We start from the raw sequence: 20,702 nt of genomic DNA, 5'->3' as shown, positions 1-20,702 counted from the left end.
CCCCCCCTCGTCGCCTCTCGGACCCTCTGTGTGAAAAACCCTCCCTCCATAGCTTCTGGGAAGCGACGTGACCTGGCTGTCACCGCCGAGTGAGTCTCCCAAGTAATATCCGGGAGACTGAAATCTCCCATAATTACTGTGTCTCTCCCCCGAGATATCCTTAGAATCTGGCCTGTCAGGACATCATCCAGGGCCTCAAGTTGACCTGGAGGGCGATAACATACCCCCACTGTCAGGTCTCTTTCCCTGTCAAAACCCCTAAGTTTCACCCAGACTGCCTCTGCCGAATCCCCATCTGTGCTGCATCCTGTCTCACTGCATCCTATCCCTTCCCTGACATATAAAGCCACGCCCCCACCTCTCTTTCCCGTCCTGTCCTGTCTAAAAAGGTGATGCCCTTCTATGTTCACATTCCAGTGTTGCCTTTCATCCCACCAAGTTTCTGTGATCCCCACCAGGTCATACCCTCCTATTCCCAGGAGAGCCTCAAGCTCTTTCTGCTTATTACCCATGCTCCTAAGCATTGGTGTACATGCACCTCATCTCCTTCCCACCACTTCCTTTCTTTGGAGTCCCCAGCCTCCTCCTTCCTCCCATCTTCCCTGATACCTGGCCCCTTTCTGTAGGAGTCCTGTCAGTCCCTGCAGTGCCTCTAAAACCCTGCTCCCAGAGCCCTGATCCTCTCCCCACACTTGTCCAGTGCAGACACTTTTCTTGGGGGCCTGAACCCCCCCCCCAGCTCAGTTTAAAGTCTTCGGGACGAAGCTCGCTAGAGCATCTCCAAAGGACCTTTTCCCCTTCCTCATGAGGTGTAACCTGTCCCTTGCCAGAAGTCCATTGGCAAGAAACAGGGTGCCGTGGTCAAGGAACCCGAAGCGTTCCTTCTGGCACCACACCCTAAGCCAGTCGTTCGCCTCGGCGACCCTCCTGTCCCTGCCTGGCCCAAATCCCCAGACCAGTAAGATCGACGAGAAGGCCACTTGGGCCTTTAGGTCCCTGAGTTCCTTCCCCAAGGCCTCGAAGTCCCTGGTGATCCTGACCACCCCCTGCTTGGCCACGTCGTTTGTGCCCACAAGGATTGCCAGAAGTGGCAACTGGCTGTTTCATCCGAGAACCTCCAGGAGCCCCAGAATACCGTTTGGAGTCCAGCAGGCACATGGGTGCAGCATTTTGCATGCTGGGCCATGTAGGCTGGTTTAATTTATGGTGTTTCTGTCCTGCTTCTTCCCTGTAAGGAATCTGAGGCAGTGTGTGTGAGCCTCCTCTCCCCCTTATCCTCACCACCACCTTGAGAACAGCGTTAGGCCAGGAGCGTGTGCTGGCCTGAGCCACTGCTGCTTCCCACACCGTAACTGAAGGAGTGTTTTAGAGGGGGCCTTCCTAGGTTGCCTGGAGCTTGCTGTCAAAGAGAGACAAAGAAACTGTTTTCTTTCACAGTGTTCAACAGGCACAGAGGACATTGTATAGAGAGGAAGAACTATATTGAGGACCTCAGGAGAGGGCTTGGAAGAAGGTAACGGATTTTTTTTTGTATGTTGCAAGCTGGTCTGTTGCCTTTAGCTCAAGAGAGTTCGCTGGAGGAAAGGATCCTGCAGTAATAATTGGCCCCAAGAGTGTGTGTGGTTACAGTACTTATTCTGAAAAATACTAGGGCCCCCAAGTCCAGCCTGTGCAAACAATGCAGCTGGATCTTCACACAGTAGCCTCTCGGCAGGCAAGCCGGAGCTGTGGTGCTCTCCAGCTCACTCCCCAGGTGCCACTGGGGCGGCAAACCTGATGCCTTAGCTGCTCGGTTTGGTTCTTGGGCAGGTGTTGTCCAGGCATGGAGAGACGGGGAGGGGCATTCTCTGGCTTATCATTACACCTCCAAAGAGCTTTAGCACAAAGTCCCTACAAGTGAGAGGCCCAAAGGAGTCTAGCCAGGACTGTGCAGCTCGCTGGCCACAGCCTGCGGTGTCTTTGGCAGGGAGCAGCAGGGAGCAGACATGGAGAGAGGATCCTGCAAAGGGGCTGCCTGGCCAGACGGTCGGGGTACGCCTGCACCCACACGTAACCGGCTCGTGTCCAACTGACGCATGTGAACTGCTGTTCTCAGTCTTGTGCATCCCTCTGAAAGCGGCACTTTCCTTGGATAATGATAATCTCTTGCTTTTTTTTCCTTTTAAAGGAATCATGGCATGCCTGTTCCAAGATGCAGTTGGGTTAAAGGACAGTCTGGTCCCATCCCAAATCCTGGTTTTGAAGCAGCTGAGTACAATTCACAGCACTTGCGGCAGTTCCCACGGGAAGCACCAAGGTTTTGTGTTTTTCCTATCTGCTGCAATCAAGTACATCTAGTGGGAGTCAGAAGGGGCACAATCCAGAGTTCATGGGCGGAGGGTTGGCCCTTGCACACGTTTCCGCCACGGCTGCCTTTGTAAACCACCCGGAGAGCTTCAGCTATGGGCGGGATAGAAATATGTGAGCCGTCCCAAGGCTATGTGGCAAGGGGACGGCATGCAAAAACTTTAAATAAATAAAAGAAAAAATATAATAAATAGTAATGGCAATAGGCATTTGAGTTCCAAAATTTCCTATATTATTTGCATTCTTTTTCTTACAGGCACTTCCCTTCTAAGAGAGGAGGAGGTGGTGGAAACAAGCCACACAGGTAAACTATCAAGCATTCCTGTTTATATCTGAACACACTGCATACCACAGAGAGCGTAATGATCAGATCTCATCCTCAGAATAAATTGTCCAGTCTAATTCTCAGTGTTAGCTTCATTTTGCATCACCTGAGAGCATGTTTCTGAAAGCGCTGTGACGAGCTGGCTGGTGAGAGAAAGAGGGAGCTCTTTGCTGGGGTGGCATGTGTTGCTGAGCCCTGCTTTGGACACTGAGCCTTACCAGGTTCCCTTCAGCAGCGGTGAGGGCAGAGAACATAATGTGAACACATGGGGTGAAGGAGGCAACGTTTTACAGATACGCTTGTGTTGTGGAATCTTGAGTGCCCCAAATGCATGAAACCCTCCCTAAGTCCATACAACGGTTTTCTGGCTCTGCTCTCCTGACCGAGAGCCAGTTATCTCAATTTCTGCAGTGCTGTTGCTGCCACTTTTCTGAATAAAGTAGGCCTCAAGTAAGGAACTTAGCCTCTGCTGAGGAATAGTATCCTGCCAGGGGAAATGCACCCGAGATAAGTAACCTCTCCTAGCATTGTTTCTGCTGTGTGGGGAGTCTTACTGCTCTTTTGCCACAAAGTAAGAGGCTGGCTCCTAAAGACAAGCAGCTGAGTTTCCATTCAGCCTTGTTTGGTAAGGCATGTCCCTGTTCCTAGGCTGAGACTTGCAGGTGCCAGCACTGCTTGTCAGCTTTAATGCTGCTTCCCAGCCATATTGCAGCGGACTCAGTCACTGGAATTTGTGTCATTAACCAGAGCGATTGGAGAAGCACGTCGCAGGGCCCCGATTGTCCTGTGGGTTGCAGGGTTACAGCGCAATTCTGTCATAGCACTTAGAGATAGAGATGTTTTTCTCTTTCTTGTGTCTCTTTTTCAGAAACCTGCATTGTACCAGGAACCCAAATCTCATCACCTGTTACGACAACAGTCAGTCTTACAATCCTCAGCACATCTCTGCAGCCAATGTCCCCCAGCAAAGACCCGGTCACAGAGTCAGTCCCAACCAGGGGTTGTTTTACTCACCTTACCAGCAGCAGTTGCAAGAATACCGAGGACCATATTTTCAAAATCAAAATCGGTATTATCCACGACAGCAAGGGACGTACAAAATAGATAGACGACCCCATCCTTACCCCTAAATGTAACAGGCAAGGAGAACCTGATCTCATACTAATGAAATAGACATCTGACCTTGGCTTGCTCTTTATTCTGTGGATGAGAACCTGCTGGCTGTCTTCTGCAGTCAGTGTGGCCAGCACTCTGTCCTGGGTTGCAAGCAGTGCTACAGCTGTGTGTAATTCCCTTGATCATCATTGTTGTCATCTTCTTTTCTTTCTTTCTGAGTGCCTGGTTACATATAAGATATGGCCGCTATTACCACTAGGAGAAGTCCCACTTCACCTCCTGAAATGTATTTTATTTGCAAATCATCTCTGGGATCTAGAATCTTCCTTGTTTCAGAAGCTGGTTATAGAATTCTATATTTCTATAGAATTATAGAAATTGACCTTAAAATTTGTGTTATGGAATGATTGCCTTCCCCTGCTGTTGTTGAAGATGGAGTGCTACCAAGGCTTCCATAGGGAAGCTGGCTTGAATATTCTTCTGAAATGGATGACTGTCTCATAGATCACTTGCACCCAAATCTGCAACCCAATTTCAGGTTATCGCCTTGCCACTCTTAGGTGATCCTGTTTATCTGGTGGATTGTTTTGGAGCAGTCACTGAACTGATGAAGTTTGTTTCTGGATGCTAGTGAAGCGATGTGAACACAGCCGTCTGTATAGAAGCAATTCCTGCCCTGCAGAGGTAATGGGTCCTGTTTGGGAGTTTCCTTAAAAACAGGTGTGACTCATCTTTGAGATGTGCATAATTATTGTTCTGCCTTCTGCTGTAACAGAGCAGAGCTCACTTAGCTTGGTGCATTGCCCTGCCTATGAGTGTAAAGGTTCTGGGGCTCGCAAAGAAAAAATACGATCCAGGTTAGCTTACAAGAGATGCTCCCATTGGCAAGAATGGATGAGCAGCAAAGCCTGCTGGTCCCAGAAGTCTGAACCAAGTGGCCACGCACCCACCTTCTGTGCCCTCTCTTGCTTATAGGCATGCAAACATTGATGAGCTTTGATGTTACAGGGGTTCCAATGCCTCCACCTTAGGGTGACATCATGCTTAGCCCTATTCACTGGCAAAAGGCTCTTTCTCACTGTAGGCCCTACGTTGGTATTGATGGGCATGGTCATACGGGGCTGAATGATCGAGGCTGTGCTGCAGTTGATGGGAGCAAGGGGAGCCCATGCCGCCATCTGTTTAATGTGGCCTCAGGAAGGAGAGCTTGCCAGCAAGCCTGATAAGCAGGCCCCTGCTCACACTTCAAGCATGTGATACAAGCAGCAGGGAACAAAGGCTTAACTCTCTCTGCATCTGTTTGATGCGGGGTTGTGTATGTGTCGCCTCATACCTGTGTGATACCAGGTGCAGCCTCTGAGACAGAAATGTACTCCTTGGCATTCAGAAGCTAAGATCCAGTGCCTGCCTCTCAGTGTGTCTAGATGGAGAGCTAATTCCACAAGGGAGACGGCCTCATGTGGCTAGTTGGCCTCTTTAACTAATTTTCTACAGTAGAAGAGAAGATGGAACAGGTGTGGGGGGGGGGATGAGGAAGCTATGAATGAAAGATGGCAGCATCTGGACTATCCATAAACTCTTGATTTGACAGTGGTAGGCCTGTTTTTGCTCTGCAGTGCTGTGGATGTCCCTGCAATAAATTTTAAAAATGCATTTTGAAGTGTTTGTATTTGAGCAACTGCTACCCAGAAAATGTTTTTCAGATAGCTTCTACTAATCTCCTTTTGAGAAGAATGGGGGGGGGGCGGTCCTTCACAATAGTTCTTGGTACTATTTCTACAGCTAATTTTACAACCAGGCATCCCAAACATATTTCTCAAGGTTTGGCCCGCCAACCCTGGCTGGCCGTTTGCTCCCGAGCCCAATGGCAAACGCCAGTGCGAGAGTTCGGGCCCCGGTCCCTCGAGGACGGCCTTTCCCCGCAGGCCCCGCCTAGGGCGCCCAGTAATGGCAGGGGTTTGGAAACGGCGTTATTGCGAGAAGGATTTGGGGGGGGGGGGGGCAGAGTAGCCTCCGCCGCGCTAGCCGCGTCGAAGCCGGGCAAGCGACGCAGGGAGCGGCTCCCACCCCGGAAGAAGCTTGCGGCACCGCACTTCCGCCCCTGCTCTTTGTGGCCCGGGAAGGGGCTAGAGAGGCCGGAAGTGGCTGCCTCGGCGCCTCCCGGGAGTGATGCTGGTGCCGCCGCCGCCGCCGCCAGACTGAGGCCCCCGTGCAGGTCAGCGCGGCCGGGAGGTGTTCACGGAGCGGGGAAGAGGGCCGCCCGCCCGCCGGGCGACAGCCCTCCGCCCTCGCCCTCCCCCTGCCCCGAAGGGCTTCCCTCATGGCGGCGGGGCCGTTCCCCTGGGCCGCGCGAGCCGCCCGCCCAGAGCCCCCCTCGCGCTGCCGGCCCTGCGCCTCACTAGGCGGCCCGCCGGCTGGCCGGCCTTCCTCCAGGCGCAGCGAGGCCCGGGCTCCTTCGCGCCGACTCGGGGCGCCCGTCACCGGCCCTCCCTCGTTTCCGCAGGCTCCAGCGAGCTCGGCACGGGCCGCGGCCCTCCACACGCCTGGCCGGCCCCATGCCCGACCACGCGGACGTCAGCCTGCCCCCGGAGCAGCGTGTCCGGGGCTTGATCCAGATGGGAAGCATCGTGGAGGTGAACGAGGAAGTCCCGCCGCGCAGGTACTACCGCTCCGGAGTGGAGATGATCCGGATGGCGGCGATCTATTGCGAGGAAGGCAACATCGAACGGGCCTTCATGCTGTACAACAAGTACATCACGTAAGGAACTCGCGGTGCTCGCCCGCCTGCCCTCGCGGAGCCCCGGTTCCGTGGGCGCTCAAGGTCTCCGGGGCAGCTCCCGGAAACCACCTCGGGACAGCTGTTGTCGCTTGGTCCCGCAGCCCCAGTCTGCAAGCAGAGAAAGGCGGGTGTTGCCTCATCCAGATGAAGCCAGTGGGATCCCAAACCAAAATCTGAGGGTCTGCCCAGCATTTTGACCTTTGCAGAGAGTTTCATCAATTTTGATTCAAAGGCGATGACAAGTGCTCCACCTGCACATAATGAAAGGGACATTGAGTATCTTCATTAGGACTGGTTTGGTTTTTTCCCTTTTTGTTTTACAAGACCTGTGATTCAGGGCTGGAGAGGGGCTATACAGAAAAAAATTGAAACTTTCTAAAATCATGGGCTATTGCTGTCTAAGACTTTGGCTCACATTCAACTTCAGGTTTTTTTAGAAGGCTGTGCATACTTTGGCACAGTTCAGCCTCTGATTTTTTCTTTTTTCTTTTAATGAAAGTTTGTTTACACTATGGTACAGGCATTAGGGAGGTGGTTATCACTAGTGATGTCTCAGACATGGAAAATGGGTAAAATGGGGACATGGGAAGATGTGCATTAAAAACAAACAAAACCACCCTTTCCGTTGGATAGTCTCTGGCTCGTCTCCAGTACCCCATGCTTGACGGAGATGGTGCAGTGTGGTGCTTCCTAGCTGCAGGGCTTTTGGATGAGAGGAACTATCGAGAGGCGTTTCACTCTGGCTTCAGAGCTGGCTATGGGATGGAGGCTTCCTTGGTCGCCTTAGTGGATGATCTAGACTGGGAACTGGACTGAGGAGGAGTGTTTCTCCATTGGGTCTGTTGGACCTTTCAGTGGTGCCTGATAACGTCAGCCATGGTACCTTTCCGAGGCATTCTGGCTTGGGAAGCAATGGCTTTTGTTCTTGGAGGGGAATTTCAGAAGGTGGTAGTGTGGGATACCTGTTCAGTGCTGTGACCATTGGTTTGGGCTGTCTCTCGGGGCTCCATTTTATCTCGCATGCTGTTTTGTATCTTTGTGAAACTGCTGGGGTTAGGATTGGGTTTGGGGGCTCAGCACCTCCAACATTCTAGCAACGCCTCTTTCCATGTAAGTGCAGAGAAGCTGTTTTAGTTCTAAACTGATGCTCGGTGTTAGCAATTGGCTGGATAAGTCAAAGCTTAATCCAGACAAAATAGAGGTGCCGCTGTATAATCACAGGCAGGTCAGGAGATAGGGGTTCAGCCTGTGTTGGATGAGGTACTCGGGCTCAGAGCCTGGCTGTACACCTGAGTTCACCCCTGAACCTGAATGCTCAGCTTTCAGCACGATTGTTTGCACATCTGAGGCACATGCACGGCTCCACCTGTTGCTGGAGAGCAGGCCATCATCCACCATGTCTTAGTCATGTTCTCACTGGATTACCGTAACATGCTCTGTGCTCATCCGCCTTTGGGAACTGTTCTGAATCACCCTAGTACAGCAGGCTGTGGCCACAGTGCTAGCCAGGGCTAACGTCACTGGCATGTTGTTGTTGCCGGTCATGAAGTCGGGTCCGACCCATCGCGACCCCATGGACAGCACTCCTCCCCCAGAGTTCACTCAAGCTCACACCCACTGCCCCAGTGACTCCATCCAGCCACCTCATCCTCTGCCGTCCCCTCCTCCTTTTGCCATCTATTGTTCCCAGCATCAGGCTCTTCTCCAGGGAGTCCTTCCTCTCATTAGGTGGCCAAAGTATTTGAGTTTCATCTTCAGGATCTGGCCTTCTAAAGAGCAGTCAGGGCTGATCTCCTCTAGGACTGACTGGTTTGATCTCCTTGCAATCCAAGGGACTCGCAGGAGTCTCCTCCAGCACCACAATTCAAAGGCCTCAGTCCTTTGGCGCTCAGCCTTCCTTATGGTCCAACTTTCACAGCCATACATTGCAACTGGGAAAATCATGGCCTTGACTATACGCACTTTTGTTAGCAGCGTGATGTCTCTGCTTTTTAGTCTCTGCTGTCTAGATTTGCCATAGCTTTCCTCCCCAGGAGCAAGCATCTTTTAATTTCTTGACTGCAGTCCCCGTCTGCAGTGATCTTGGAGCCCAGGAAAATGAAATCTGTCACTACCTCCATTTCTTCCCCATCTATTTGCCAAGAAGTGAGAGGACCGGATGCCATGATCTTAGTTTTCTTAATGTTGAGTTTCAAGCCAACTTTTGCACTCTCCTCCTTCACCCGCATCAAGAGGCTCTTTAGTTCCTCCTCACTTTCTGCCACAAGAGTGGTATCATCTGCATATCTGAGGTTGTTGATATTTCTCCCGGCTGGCTACCAGTCCTGCTTCTGGGAATGTCAAAGTGCTTGCTGGGATCCATAAAACCCTGTATGGGACCAGGTGCTTGAAAGACTGCCTCCTCCCATTCAAGCTTGTTAGGTTTTTAAGATCTTTGGAGGAGGCCCTTCTCTTGGCCCTGCTGCTATCAGAGGGACATTGCATGGACATAAAACCTCCTGGATCGTGAAGCCCAGGCTTTGAATTCCTTGTCAAGGGAGCTAAGTTGGACCTTTAGATTGGCTTCTCACCATCAGGCAAAAGCATTTCTATTCAGGCAGGCCTGTGGCATATAAGCTGGCCTATTGCTGAAGGCATATTTGATTGGTGCTGTTTATTCCTTTTATTGTCGCATGTTTATTTGTTTTATACTATGTTCTGATTAAGATGTTTTCAAACTTGTATTTATCGTGAAGCACCTTAAGTGAGATATATTTGTATTTTATGTGTGCTTGAATATTAACTTAAATATTTGTATTTTTATGGTTCTTGAATATTAGCTTTTTTTGCTTTGAAGTGCTAAGTGTTATAAGTCAGAGCTGAGGGGAAATGCCCTTTTTTCTCTTGGAAGGCATTATCACTTGTTTTCGTCTCTTGAGATTCTTCCAGTTTTCTTAATAGTGTCTTTTCAATTCTGGCCATCTCCAGCAGTTCCTTAAAATCATTCTCAGGCTCTGTATCCCCAGAGAACTCTTCTTTGTAGCCTTGAAGGTATACTGGTGCTCTTTTCACGGCTTGATGTCCAGGGCGCATCTTGTGCGGGTATTCATTTTCAGATTTACGGGCATTCATTTCCCAAGCAAGGCAGTTTTACTGTCTTGCAGCTGAGACATTTTGGGTGCCTTTCCTCCAAGTCCAGTTTATTTCATTGTTCTTCTTGCCTTCAGTTCTGTGTACTGAGGTTACAAGTTAGCATCCTATGTATAACTCTGAAGTAGCCCTCATATTTATTAGGATGTACTCCCAGATAAGCATTTTTTCCGCTTGAGGATTCTCATCCCAACACAAAGCAGCCCAGCACACCCACTTTCTGCTCCTGCCATTGGTCTCAACTGCTCCCCACCAGGCACTGGTGCATGCGTGAGCTCCCGACCAGAGCCCCAGCACTTTCAGTACATTTTTTCATGATTCGCATCACTGCCTGTCTCCCTGAACCCCTGGCGCTTCCTCCACTTTTATGGGCATTAGTGGCCAAGAGATCTGTCAAGTGTAAAGTCAGCTGGCGTGCTTCCAGCTCCACTCCCTGTGGGCAGGCCTGGGAGCCTCCTTTAACCAAATAGATGCTCTCGTGGTGGTTCTGCCCCATGGGAACAAATGTAGCTCTCTCACTGGCTTGTTTCATCGGTGCCAGTTTTGTTCCGCTGGGCATTGCACACGACCATCCTGGCTGAAAGCAAAATAGACTTGGACATAATTTGGCCGGCCTTCTGTTGTCTTGTGAGTTACACTGTTCCCCAGTTTCAGGTATCCCCTTTGAGAGGCAGCTTGGCAAAGTGGCTTTGTTTCTCAAGAATGCAAACAGTAAAGCTTGTACTGATGTAAATCTGTGAGCAGTTTTGTTTAGAGTGGCTTGGTGGCTTGGTTAGCTTTGGCTCTGGCCTGCGGTTCAGGGTTGATTTTTCTTGGCCGAAATCAGCCCCAGAATAGAAGTAGATTTGGTTTGCTGCATTATGTAATTATAACTGTAATTATTACAGTTATGGGAAGCAAGTAGAACACATTTCATTTGCACAAGCCTGTGCTTGGAGTAACGTGGACAATGCTTAAGGGGAAGGGACTTGCAGAGTAACAATAGCCTCTTCCTTCTTTGCACAAGTCATCTTGACATCCTCTTCACCTGGAGAAACATGATGTAGCGGTTTTCTTGCTGGGGGGAAGCTGCAGAATCCCACCAGCCAGGAGCCCATCTTGCAGAGAGTTACGTTCCTGTTAACCGGTGAGTTGAGGCTCACAGTTGAGCTGTGTGGGCATCACAGGTTCAATTTCCCAGGAAGAATCCAAGGTCCCGTGACTTGACAACTCTTCCAGCCTTGAAACGATGCCTTTAGATGTGAGATGCTGATACTGTTTGAGAGGCAGTTTCCAGAAATGATCTTTTTTGCACTCAGCATTTCTGTGTATCGAAAAGAAGCTGTTTGAGTTGTGAGGAGAGTGTGATTAGCTCTTGAAACTCTCTCTCTCCCATTCTGCTCCTCGACTCCCCACCTGGGCAGCATATGTGAGCTAGATCTTAATCACTGGAATTATCCATATGGGCTTACCCATAGCACAGCACCCCGGAAGCAAGCATCGTTCTCCTTCTTGCACCTTAGCTGCCAGTTCCTTGTATTCCCTTTATTCCTAGGCTCTTCATAGAGAAGCTGCCCAAGCATCGCGATTACAAAACTGCTGTTATTCCAGAGAAGAGAGAGACAGTGAAAGTAAGTGTGAATCCTGGAAAAAAATCAAATTTCCTTTGTGGAAAAGATGTTGCTTCTAGATGTTGGCAGTCAGAAAAAGCAGGTTAAGCTACCCATTTACTGTGTCTCAAGCATATTGTGAAAAACTCGGTGGGAATTTTAACCTGATATATTGGGGTGGGAATCCTCAGGTCAAGGACTAAATGCAGCCCGCTGGGGTCCCCCAGGTGGCCACACACACATTCCCTGCCGTTGGCTCTTTTCCTGGCATTTGTGCAGTTTTTCCCCATACAAGAAAGTTGGAATGCCTCTCCCAAGGCCTTGCTGCTGGCAGGAGACGCTCATAGCGGCCCGTGATTTTAGAGTCCAGGCATCTCCCTCTTTTCCCCGGCACCTACTCGCCAGTGGCAGGCAGTGCTCCTTGCCCCTTGGGTAGTGTTTTTAATGCTTTGCTGCACTGCAGCTTGTCCTGGCATCTGTTCTGAAACACCTGATGCAATGATGTCCTTTTCAACCTAGAAACTAAAAGACGTTGCATTTCCTAGAGCTGAAAAACTGAAAGAGGAGCTTTTAGAAAAATACAACAAAGAATATGCAGAGTACAATGTACAGAAGGTAAGCAAGTGAGCTCCAGCATGAAACCTCACCCCCAAAGGCCTTTGCTTGCAGGAAATGGTTGCTCTCTGGGGAATTGCCCTGTCTGTCCTTTGGCCTGCTTATCTAGTGAAGCTGTAGGGGCCGAGCTCAGCTCTGCTGGTGAGATAACGCCTCTTTATTCATTCTCCCTGCTTTCCTCTAATGAGCCCAAGGTGGTATATATGATCCGTCCCCTTGACTTTACCCTCACAACAATCCTGTGAGGAGGGCTAGTCTGAAAGCCAGTAGCTTTCCCAAAGTCACCCAGTGATCTTCATGGCCAAGCAGGACTAGCCCCCAGGAGTACTGAGTCCTGGTGTTTTCCTTCCCATTTGATTTCTGCCTTCTGTTATTGTGAAGAATACCGTGATCCTGGGCCAGTTCCGGTGAGATCTGTGGGTCCGCAGCGGTGCCAAGGTTCCAGGGCTTCTGGTGTTTTAAGAGGGCTTAATATGTTTGCTGCAACCAAAGTTCAAACAAGGATGTAATCTTTATTTTTAGAGTACCTTATATAAGCCAGGCTAAAACATTAGCTATTTCTAGCTATTTTTTTCTTTGCAACAAACAAGCATATAATTCAGAGGAAATACATACACAACGTAAGATGGATGATGAATGAGTTTACAGAACCAGCTGGCTGTTTTTTGTTGCGTGTTGCTGAGAAAGGAGAATATGGGCCTCTTCTCCTTATACTGCAGCCAGCCAGCCAAGGTGTCCCGCATGTTAACAGAGGTGCTGGTCTTCCCAGAGAGGCGGTTTCCAGGCAGGGTCGGCAGGCTCCTGCAAGATTCCTTGGTGTTTGGCCAACTGTGTTCCAAAGTCTCCCCCACCCTCAATTTAACATCCATAGAAAACAGCTGGGAGGGCTTGAAGATTGGGTCTCCCACATGCAGGGACTCCCAGCCCTTTCCCTCCATCGTCAGAGAGGCTGTGGGTGTTCCATGGGGGCCTGAGATCCATGCAGGGCTGGCCTAGACGCCTGTGCGGCGCATTTCACCTGGTTCTTTACCTCCCGTTCCTGTGGCAGAAGAAGCAGGAAGAAGAGTTTGCGCACAGCCTGGCTCTGCAGCAGCAGCTGGAGGAGGAAAGGCGAAGAGTGGCCCTGATGAAGCAGCAGCAGGCAGAGCAGGAGCAGTTCAGCGCCTTCGAGGAGATGATCCGACGCCAAGAGCTGGAGAAGGAGCGCCTGAAAATTGTGCAGCAGTTTGGGACACCTGCCGCTGAATCCTCGGAAGGCCCCTTGATACCTGGAATGGTCATGCCTCCCACCGACCCGGAGATCCTCGGCCCCCGGAGCCCCAGCGGGGGCGGTGTGCCGCCAAAGGCCCCGACTGTGGACAGGTCCCTGAAGCCTGGCGCATTGGGGAACCTCAGAAACAGTTCGTATGCCTTGGGATGGCCTTGCTCTGCCTTGTTTAGAAGTTTATACCAGTGTGTTAGCCTGTGTTCCAAAGACCCTCGCTTCCCCTCAGCCTCCCGCTGAAACACTATACAATATTCTTTTTCAAAAATCAATATTTTAGTATTTAAAATCAAGATTTTTCCAAGCTATAGAGGTCTTAGCAAATGTCTGGATCCCTTTACTGCCCCTTATTTGTCTCCACAACCTAAGTTTCATAAACAGTTGCCCAGAAAATTCTTCTTCCAGTGGCTTTGCACTCTGCTTCTCCACCCGAGCAATTGTACACAGCGCTTGGAGCCCGGGCAGCCTGCCGGTGGTTCCAAGTCAAGGGACACCTTCTGGAAGCAGATGCAGAGAGGCTGGCTTTCGGTCCCGGGGCCAGGAGCCAAGAGGGCCTTCGCGGGCCGGCCAGGAAGGCTGCCAGAGGCACCGCCTGAGCCGCCCAGCCTACTCCCTGCCACTCCTTCATGTGGGTGGGTTCCCTGTCGCTGCAGGCCAGTTTACCTCAGTGGCTGCCACTGGCTCTGGCTGAAAGGAGCATGGGCTCTTCAGATGTGGCCCTCAAAGCAACCTTTTTCCGCCACTGATGCATGCAGTCAGCAGATGCAATTGCTGCCCTGCCTCCGCAGGGAGCCCCTTCAAGATCGCAAGTGGAGGGGCACACGCACTGGAAAGCTCCTTTTGGAAAAAGGAAGCAATGCCGCGTGGAAAGCTGGTCGGTCCAGGTTGCTAGGCTGGAGCCGGGCCTGACAACCTTGCTCATCACAACGTCTCTCTGCAGATGCTGCCATAGAAGGACTTCGCCATGTTATTGTCCCGAGGGAGCTTTGCCATAAATTTCTTCAGCTGGCAGATGCAAACACCGCACGGGGCGTGGAGACCTGCGGGATCCTTTGTGGAAAGCTGGTAAGGTGCTTTTCTGGGTAGTCGTGTGCAAGCCCCGCCCCAGTGGCTCTCTGCTCCAGGCCTGCTGTGGCGGCCATTTGGAAAGGCCTCTGTCGGTTTTCATCGTGTGCGGAACTTGATTCCGTATCCCAACAATGTTATACATGCATAAAACTAGTTGAGTGGGTGTGATGAACCAAGTTTTTATGGAGCGGTTTTCAGCCTGGGTGGTTCCAAGTTACAGAAATGCGGGTTTAACGAGGAAGAAGAGGCGAGGGCTCCCATGGACTGGAGGGGCAGCAGGTGCCTGTGCTGAGCGGAGGAGCGGAGTGGGCGGGCAGGCAGGCAGACAGGCCCCAGAGGCAGACGCCCATCACAGCTGGGGCTGTGCAGCAGTGGCCCCTTGCTGCTGGGCAGATGGTCTGGGCGAACGTCTTTATGCTGCAGTGTGTGTTAGTACCACACCTGGTGGATGTTATTTTAAACTTAATTTTTGAGGATCTTATTTCAGTTCGGATTTTTTCAGGGCAACTTGTTTCTGTTGGTTTTTAAGTTCAAGCTGCTCATATCGCTTGAGTCCAATGTTAGGCTTTAACAGATAGCAGAGTGCCAACCCCTCGGGGCGCGTTTGAAGCTGCGTGGTGCGACGCGTGTGGGGCCAGGGGGCAGCAGGCCCTCCGCAGCCCTGCGAAAGAGGAGAGTGCATCTGAACAGGGAGAAGCTGTTCCTTTGCCGCCTCTGCTTGGTGGTGGGTGCCCTGAATCTACCTGGCTGTAGGCACACTGGTGTCCCCTCACCCCGCCAGCACCGTTTCCCCTGCCACCGTCATCACACGGACCGATGCCCCGTGATCTCCCTGCTTGACCCCATGGCCTTCCCCCCAGGCATGCGTTAGCTTGGAGCCGCCCGGTGATACAGAACCAGGACCAAAGACAACTCGGGGCGCCTCACCCGTACGGTCCCTTGAAGGAGCCAGCTCCGGCAGTGGCCTGCCGCCATCCCCGGGCGGCTGGGAGCGCCGTGGGCCAGGGATGCACACTGGGGAGGCCAGGGAGGATTTCTGGGGTGCAGTCACTTCCCCAAGCCTCTTCCTCCAACCATGGGGGTGTCCACCCCATGGCTGGAGCCCGAGACCTGCCCTGTTAATTCCATGGTGCCTCGTAGGAGCACTGGGGGAGATCTAATTGAGGACTGTGGAACCCGGTGGTTCCCCCCCGCTGCCACCCCCAGGTGAGTGCCCTGGGAGGGCCCTGATGGAGAAGGGCTGCCAGCGGGCGGGACTGTGCCCGCTCAGGCCTGGGGGAGTGCTCATGTGAATGTGGATGGAGGAGGAAGTGCCGGAGGAAAGAGGGGCAGGATCTGGAGAATGCCGTCGCAGAGGCCTGCAGCATGGGAAGGGCGGTGGAGTGCCGCCGGGAGGGAAGTGCAAGCCCGGTGGGCCGGGCAGGAGGCAGGCGTTCTCTGGGACAGAGCGCAGCAGCAGGGCCACACGGCGCTGCCCTGGCTGGCTGGCTGGCTGGCTGGCTGGCTGGCTGGCTGCCTGCCTCTGAAGGGGGTGGCCTGGCGCTGGCGCTGGACAACCGGGGCGGGTCTGTGTGCTGAGCACCCCTGGAGCAGCATGGCCAGTCGCCTCCGGTGCAGCCCTGGCAGCCGCCGGGCCTTCTGACGGGGTGCGCGGCTGGCCTTGTCTGGGTGCCTCAGGAGGGCCGATGCCACTCTGCCCCCAGGTGAGGGACGAGTTCACAGTGACCCACGTCATCGTCCCCAAGCAGTCAGGGGGGCCCGACTACTGCAACACGGAGAATGAAGAGGAGCTCTTCGTGATCCAGGACCAGTGCAGCCTCATCACCTTGGGGTGGATCCATGTGCGTCTTCACTCCAGGCCCGCGGGGCGCGCGGTCCGCATGGGGGTGGGGTGTGGCCAGCCTGGGCCGAGAGGGACAGGGGCAAGTGCCCGGGCTGGCAGCACGGTCCCTGCTGCCCTGGCGCCTGCGGGGGGACTCCTGGTGGGGAGAGCATCCCTGTGGGGCGCTCCCCGTTGCCCTTCTGCTGGAGGCATCGAGCAAGCTTGCGCCACCGTGGTGCTTAGTTCCCCTGCCAACCAGGTACCTCTCGGTTGGTGCTGGGGAGGATCGGGTGCGACTCTCTTGGGGCCTGGCTCTAGTTTCCTCCCCTCCTTGCGCAGACCCACCCGACCCAAACAGCGTTCCTTTCCAGCGTGGACCTGCACACACACTGTTCCTACCAGATGATGATGCCCGAGTCCGTAGCTGTTGTCTGCTCACCGAAATATCAAGAGTGAGTATCTGGCGCTTTATCTGCACAGCACGGCCCGGCAAAAGTGTGTGAGCCGCCCCTCCATCCTGCACTGTGTCCTCCTCCTCCTCCTGGGAGTTTGGCCAGGCCCAAAGAGTCCATCCAGCAGAGGAGACCTCAAGTGATCCAGTCGGAGCCACGGAAGGGATCCTTCGAAAGCTGGAGCTGCTTCTTGCTGTACACGGGCGTGCAAGGAGCACCTTCATGGCCCTTTCTCTCAAATGCGTCCAACACGCTCCTGGCCCTGTTTAAGAGGAGCAAAAGAAACTTGTCCCCCTGAAGCCATCTGCCAGCTTGGCATTCCACTGATTTTGGTTCCAATTGCTTTTCTAGGACAGGATTCTTTAAATTGACGGATCACGGCATGGAAGTGATCTCTTCCTGTAGGCAAAAAGGCTTCCATCCACACTGCAAAGATCCTCCTCTCTTCACTGTGAGTATTCCGTGAGAAGAGCCCGTGTTTCCTGCTATTTGCTCTGTTCTGGCCAGGTCTCCAAAGTCTTCATTGTAGCGCCAGATCTTCTGTGCTGGTCAGAAGATCCCCATCCCAATTCCTGCTGACATCAGAGGGATCCTCCTCCCCAACAGTCCCATTATTTTAGGCTCTCCCCTTCTAGGGAGGATCAAACTGCCATGGGGGCAAAACACTGTAGATTTTCTCCTGACTCTTTCAGGTCAGACCTGAAAAAGCTGGAGGAGCTGCGGCAGTGCCTTCTGGTAACAGCTGCAGCCCAAGTCCCCGTGCCACGTGGCAGGCGGCTTCATGGTGGCAGGCAGAATCTGGAGCCCTTTGTGCGAGGAGCGGTTGCGTGGGGTGCCGGCCCAGAGCAGATGGGGGAGAGGCAGGGAGCCGTGGCCTCCCGGCCGGGCCATCGCTCACCAGGATTTTCATGGCGGGCAGGCAAAGTGTGCCCCACAGAATGACCCTTGCTTGCTTCTTCCCGCCGCACATTTCACTCGGAACGTTACTGAGCTGAGCGATGCTTTCAGACCTGGTGTTAAGCGTCCTTCAAGTGTGGCCATTTCATGAATTTTGCTGAAAGTTTGCATCTCGGCCTGCTGGCAGCCCATGAGCCTGGCCCGTATCTGATGTTCTGTGGTCCATGTCTTAAATTCTGAAGGCTTTCCTGCCCCTTGCCACGTGTGTTTGGAGGGTCACCCACCAAAGCGTGGCTCTGGAATGTTCCGCGCTAAGCGTTGCTGAGCTCATGTGAGAGGGACGGGAGGCCCATGGAAGCAGCGCTGCAGTGCAGCTGCCGCCTTCCTCAGGTCAGGGGCAGCCGTGAATGTTGCTGTCGTGACCCTCGGCTCGCTTCTCTCCCTTCCAGACCTGCAACCACGTGACCGTCATGGAGCGCGAAGTGGTGGTGCTGGACCTTCGGTAGAGCAGATGCTTCCCTGCGAGCCCGCCTGTTAACATAGCTAACTAGGACCCATCTATGCAGCCATTCCTAAGAGTTTACCTGCGGTTTTGCATTCCCTTGGATCCCCTGCTGTTGTTGAACTTGGGGGTCCGGAGGAGGACAACTGAATTCAAGGGGAAAATGTGTATATGTATGTATATAACTTGCGCTGACACTAAACCTTGATTCAGCTAGCCTTCTGCTGATCACACTCCTCAGGCTGTGCTCTGCCAAACTGTACTCCCAGGCACAAAGGCGGAATTGGATCCATTAAAGACCCTTTAAAAGGAGGCCTGCAGACTTCAGGCTCATCAAAACATATCCCTTGGGATTCTCTCCAATACTCTTCAGTATTGATGGGACGCCTTTGGCAGATGCCTGGAGTTTTCAGGCTCAACAATACGGTGCCACAATTCAGAATAATATTTACACTAGGGGGGGGGGAATTATGTGGGGAGAAGATTGTGCCATTTTGTTTCTTTAAGGAAAATGACAGTCGCTTCAGGCGTTCTTTCCAGGGAAGAGGTGGTGAGCTTGGGAAAAGGAATCCAGAGAAGAGGATTCATAAAATAGCTCCTCCGTGCCATTCCTAGTGAGCTCTGCTCTAGGATGCTGCTGCGCGTTGGTTGTGCTAGGAGCATTCAGTCCCAGCAAGTGCCAGAATGAGCTGTGCACTGGATTATCTCACTCCAGGGCACAGTCCTGGGCGTGGTTGGACAGGAAGAATTCAGCAAATTTCTGTGCACCCAGCTAGCCATTTATAAGACTAGGGCTGCTGTCTAAACATATTTAGGGTTGGCACCACCTTATGCAAGTATGCCAGGGCTCAGTTAATACATCTGCACCTATAAAAAGTGTGTGTGTGTGTGTGTGTGTGTGTGTGTGTGTGTGTGTGAAAGAGAGAGCGAGTGAGCGAGCGAGTACACATGCAGTACACTCAGGATGCATGTGAATTCCATCCATCTGCCTAGTTTTTTCCAGTCTGGACAATGGAAATGAGTTGGTATGATCTAAGAGCAAACCTTTCCTTTCAGCTAAGAAACATTGCAAGAATTATTCTGCACGTGCCTGGGAATCATACAGGATAGTAGTTCTGCAGGTGTGCTAGTTCTTGCCATCAGTCTATCAAGAATAAGTAATTCCAAACACTTGTACCTCAATTTTTTTTGGTGAACTTTGTTAAATTTGGCGCGTGGCATGACCTGAGCACTGGCTTCAGAGAGGGCCAGTGCAGCAGCTTTGCACCTACTGTCCTGCATTGCAATGCATCTGAAATGAAAATTCACCTGATCTGAGCCTAGCAATGCATTTCAGGTTCGGGAGTGGCTCACAGCAACAATTAGCGGGCAGTGGCTGCAAAGTTGCGGTCCCCGTGACCCCCCCGGACCTTCTGCCACTGGCCATATGAAGAGCAGGCCTGTGACCTGCGGGCCAGCTCAAAACTCTCGTTCTGCATGCTGGTGGTTCCATCTCGGTATATGAAATGTATATGCATCCCTGTGTATGGAGCAGGCAGGCCTGTCTGAGAATTCGGTGCCCAGAGCTAGTCTTCATCCGCTCCTTCCTCTGCTCGTGCGTGCGCATCACTGCTGTTCGAAATCATCCTGCCAGGAATTCTGCACACGCTGCTGACTGTGTCTTTGCTACCTGATCAGATCTGATTCTCCACTTGGGGTATATGGTGCTGTATCAAAACATATTCTCAGATGTATATGAGATTGAATGATCTCACGTTCTCTGAAAATAAACTAATTTTGCGCTTTGCAAGTAGGGCAACCCAGACCAAGCCCTTCCTTGTACCACATAGTACAGTCTTCAAACTTTGCACTATTTTGTATAAGGTGTTTTGATGAAAAGATACCATGAACTAGAGACTGGTGGCTTTTAAAGTATTTTGTTCCTTTAAATGAAGATAATTCTGTCCATAACTAAGGCTCCCCAGACCTCTGGCCAGGATGCATCCCAGGTCATGCAGAAAAGTCGTGGGAAGTCCAAGGTGCTCGCAGGATGATTTAGTGCATGGGTCCTCAGAGTATGGCCCGGGGGCCGGATCTGGCCCGCCATGCCCATTTATCCTTAGAGGTGTTGGACTTGCCGGGTCTGCACGCACACACACGCACGCGCACACACACGCACGCACAGTGAGGCACCTGCTTGCTCGCACAGAGATCGTTTTGGACTTGCTTGGAGAAAACGATTCTGCGTGAGCAACGGGCGCCTTGCGCCCCTGCCTTGTGGTGCATGCTCGCCTCGCCTCGCCTCGCCTCCCCTCCCCTCCCCGCGCACGCATGCATGCGCCTCGCCTCGCCGCCTTTGTGCAGGTGCGCACCCCCCCGCCCCCATCCCTTCGCTGGCGCCACGGGCACCACCTTTCCAGCCCGCGCCCAGCCCCCTGGTGAAAGAGTTCGAGGACCCCTGATTTAGTGGGACGGTGCACGCATTGTGTTCGCAATGTGTGAGCCGAATGTGACGGAAGTTGGCGTGGTGGCTGCGGGCACTGACGGCCTGTGCCCGAGCGGAGCAGGCCAACCCCAGCGGGCGAGTGGGTGCGCATCTCGGCGTCTGGCCGTGGGAGCGGCGGCGGCGGCGGCGGCGGGAGTGGAACCCGGCCAAGGCCGCTAGGCCAGGAGCGCCCGCGCGGCTGGAGCGCGCATGCGGCCTCCCCGGGGTGCGCGCGCGCGCGCCTTTTCCGGGTCCCCGGGCGACGGGGCGCCTTGCCCGGCCCGGCCCGGCCCGGCCGCGCGGGCGCTGCTCCAGCGGGGCGGGGGCGCCGCGG

General features: G+C 52.9%; 2 protein-coding genes across 7 annotated transcripts in view; both read left to right on the top strand.

Moving 5' to 3' along the window:
- The window catches only part of DUSP11 (dual specificity phosphatase 11), a 12,761-nt gene extending 7,321 nt beyond the window's left edge, over positions 1 to 5,440 (top strand). The window contains exons 7-10 of one of the 3 annotated variants that reach the window (XM_044417386.1): positions 1,438 to 1,513; positions 2,168 to 2,296; positions 2,603 to 2,650; positions 4,348 to 5,440. In XM_044417386.1, the coding sequence (XP_044273321.1) occupies positions 1,438 to 1,513; positions 2,168 to 2,296; positions 2,603 to 2,650; positions 4,348 to 4,351 (257 nt within the window). In that variant the 3' untranslated portion in view covers positions 4,352 to 5,440. Of the gene's footprint in view, positions 1 to 1,437; positions 1,514 to 2,167; positions 2,297 to 2,602; positions 2,651 to 2,755; positions 2,962 to 3,539 lie in introns of those variants that run through there. The other 2 variants (XM_044417384.1, XM_044417385.1) reach the window with 2 other exon arrangements.
- LOC123016782 (STAM binding protein) lies at positions 4,359 to 19,732 on the top strand. 4 transcript variants are annotated; one of them, XR_006413475.1, is made up of 10 exons: positions 4,359 to 4,471; positions 6,291 to 6,545; positions 11,230 to 11,305; positions 11,804 to 11,899; positions 12,948 to 13,299; positions 14,104 to 14,228; positions 15,935 to 16,072; positions 16,425 to 16,505; positions 16,857 to 16,956; positions 17,852 to 19,732. XR_006413475.1 is itself a non-coding variant. In XM_044417381.1 (10 exons), the coding sequence occupies exons 2-10, from the start codon at positions 6,343 to 6,345 to the stop codon at positions 17,906 to 17,908; spliced, it is 1,260 nt and encodes a 419-aa protein (XP_044273316.1). In that variant the 5' UTR covers positions 4,359 to 4,471; positions 6,291 to 6,342; the 3' UTR covers positions 17,909 to 19,732. The 4 variants fall into 4 exon arrangements, 3 of the variants coding, with proteins under 3 accessions (XP_044273316.1, XP_044273317.1, XP_044273318.1); XM_044417381.1 differs by having other exon boundaries at positions 16,393 to 16,505; XM_044417383.1 differs by lacking the exon at positions 4,359 to 4,471 and adding an exon at positions 5,926 to 6,002 and having other exon boundaries at positions 16,393 to 16,505.
- The last annotated feature ends 970 nt before the right edge of the window (positions 19,733 to 20,702 follow it).

This window comes from Varanus komodoensis, unplaced genomic scaffold, assembly GCF_004798865.1.
Source record: "Varanus komodoensis strain SLA01 unplaced genomic scaffold, ASM479886v1 scaffold88, whole genome shotgun sequence".
NCBI lineage: Eukaryota > Metazoa > Chordata > Lepidosauria > Squamata > Varanidae > Varanus > Varanus komodoensis.
Note: the sequence above shows the minus strand (reverse complement) of the source record. Positions and strands in the feature narration are given on the sequence as shown.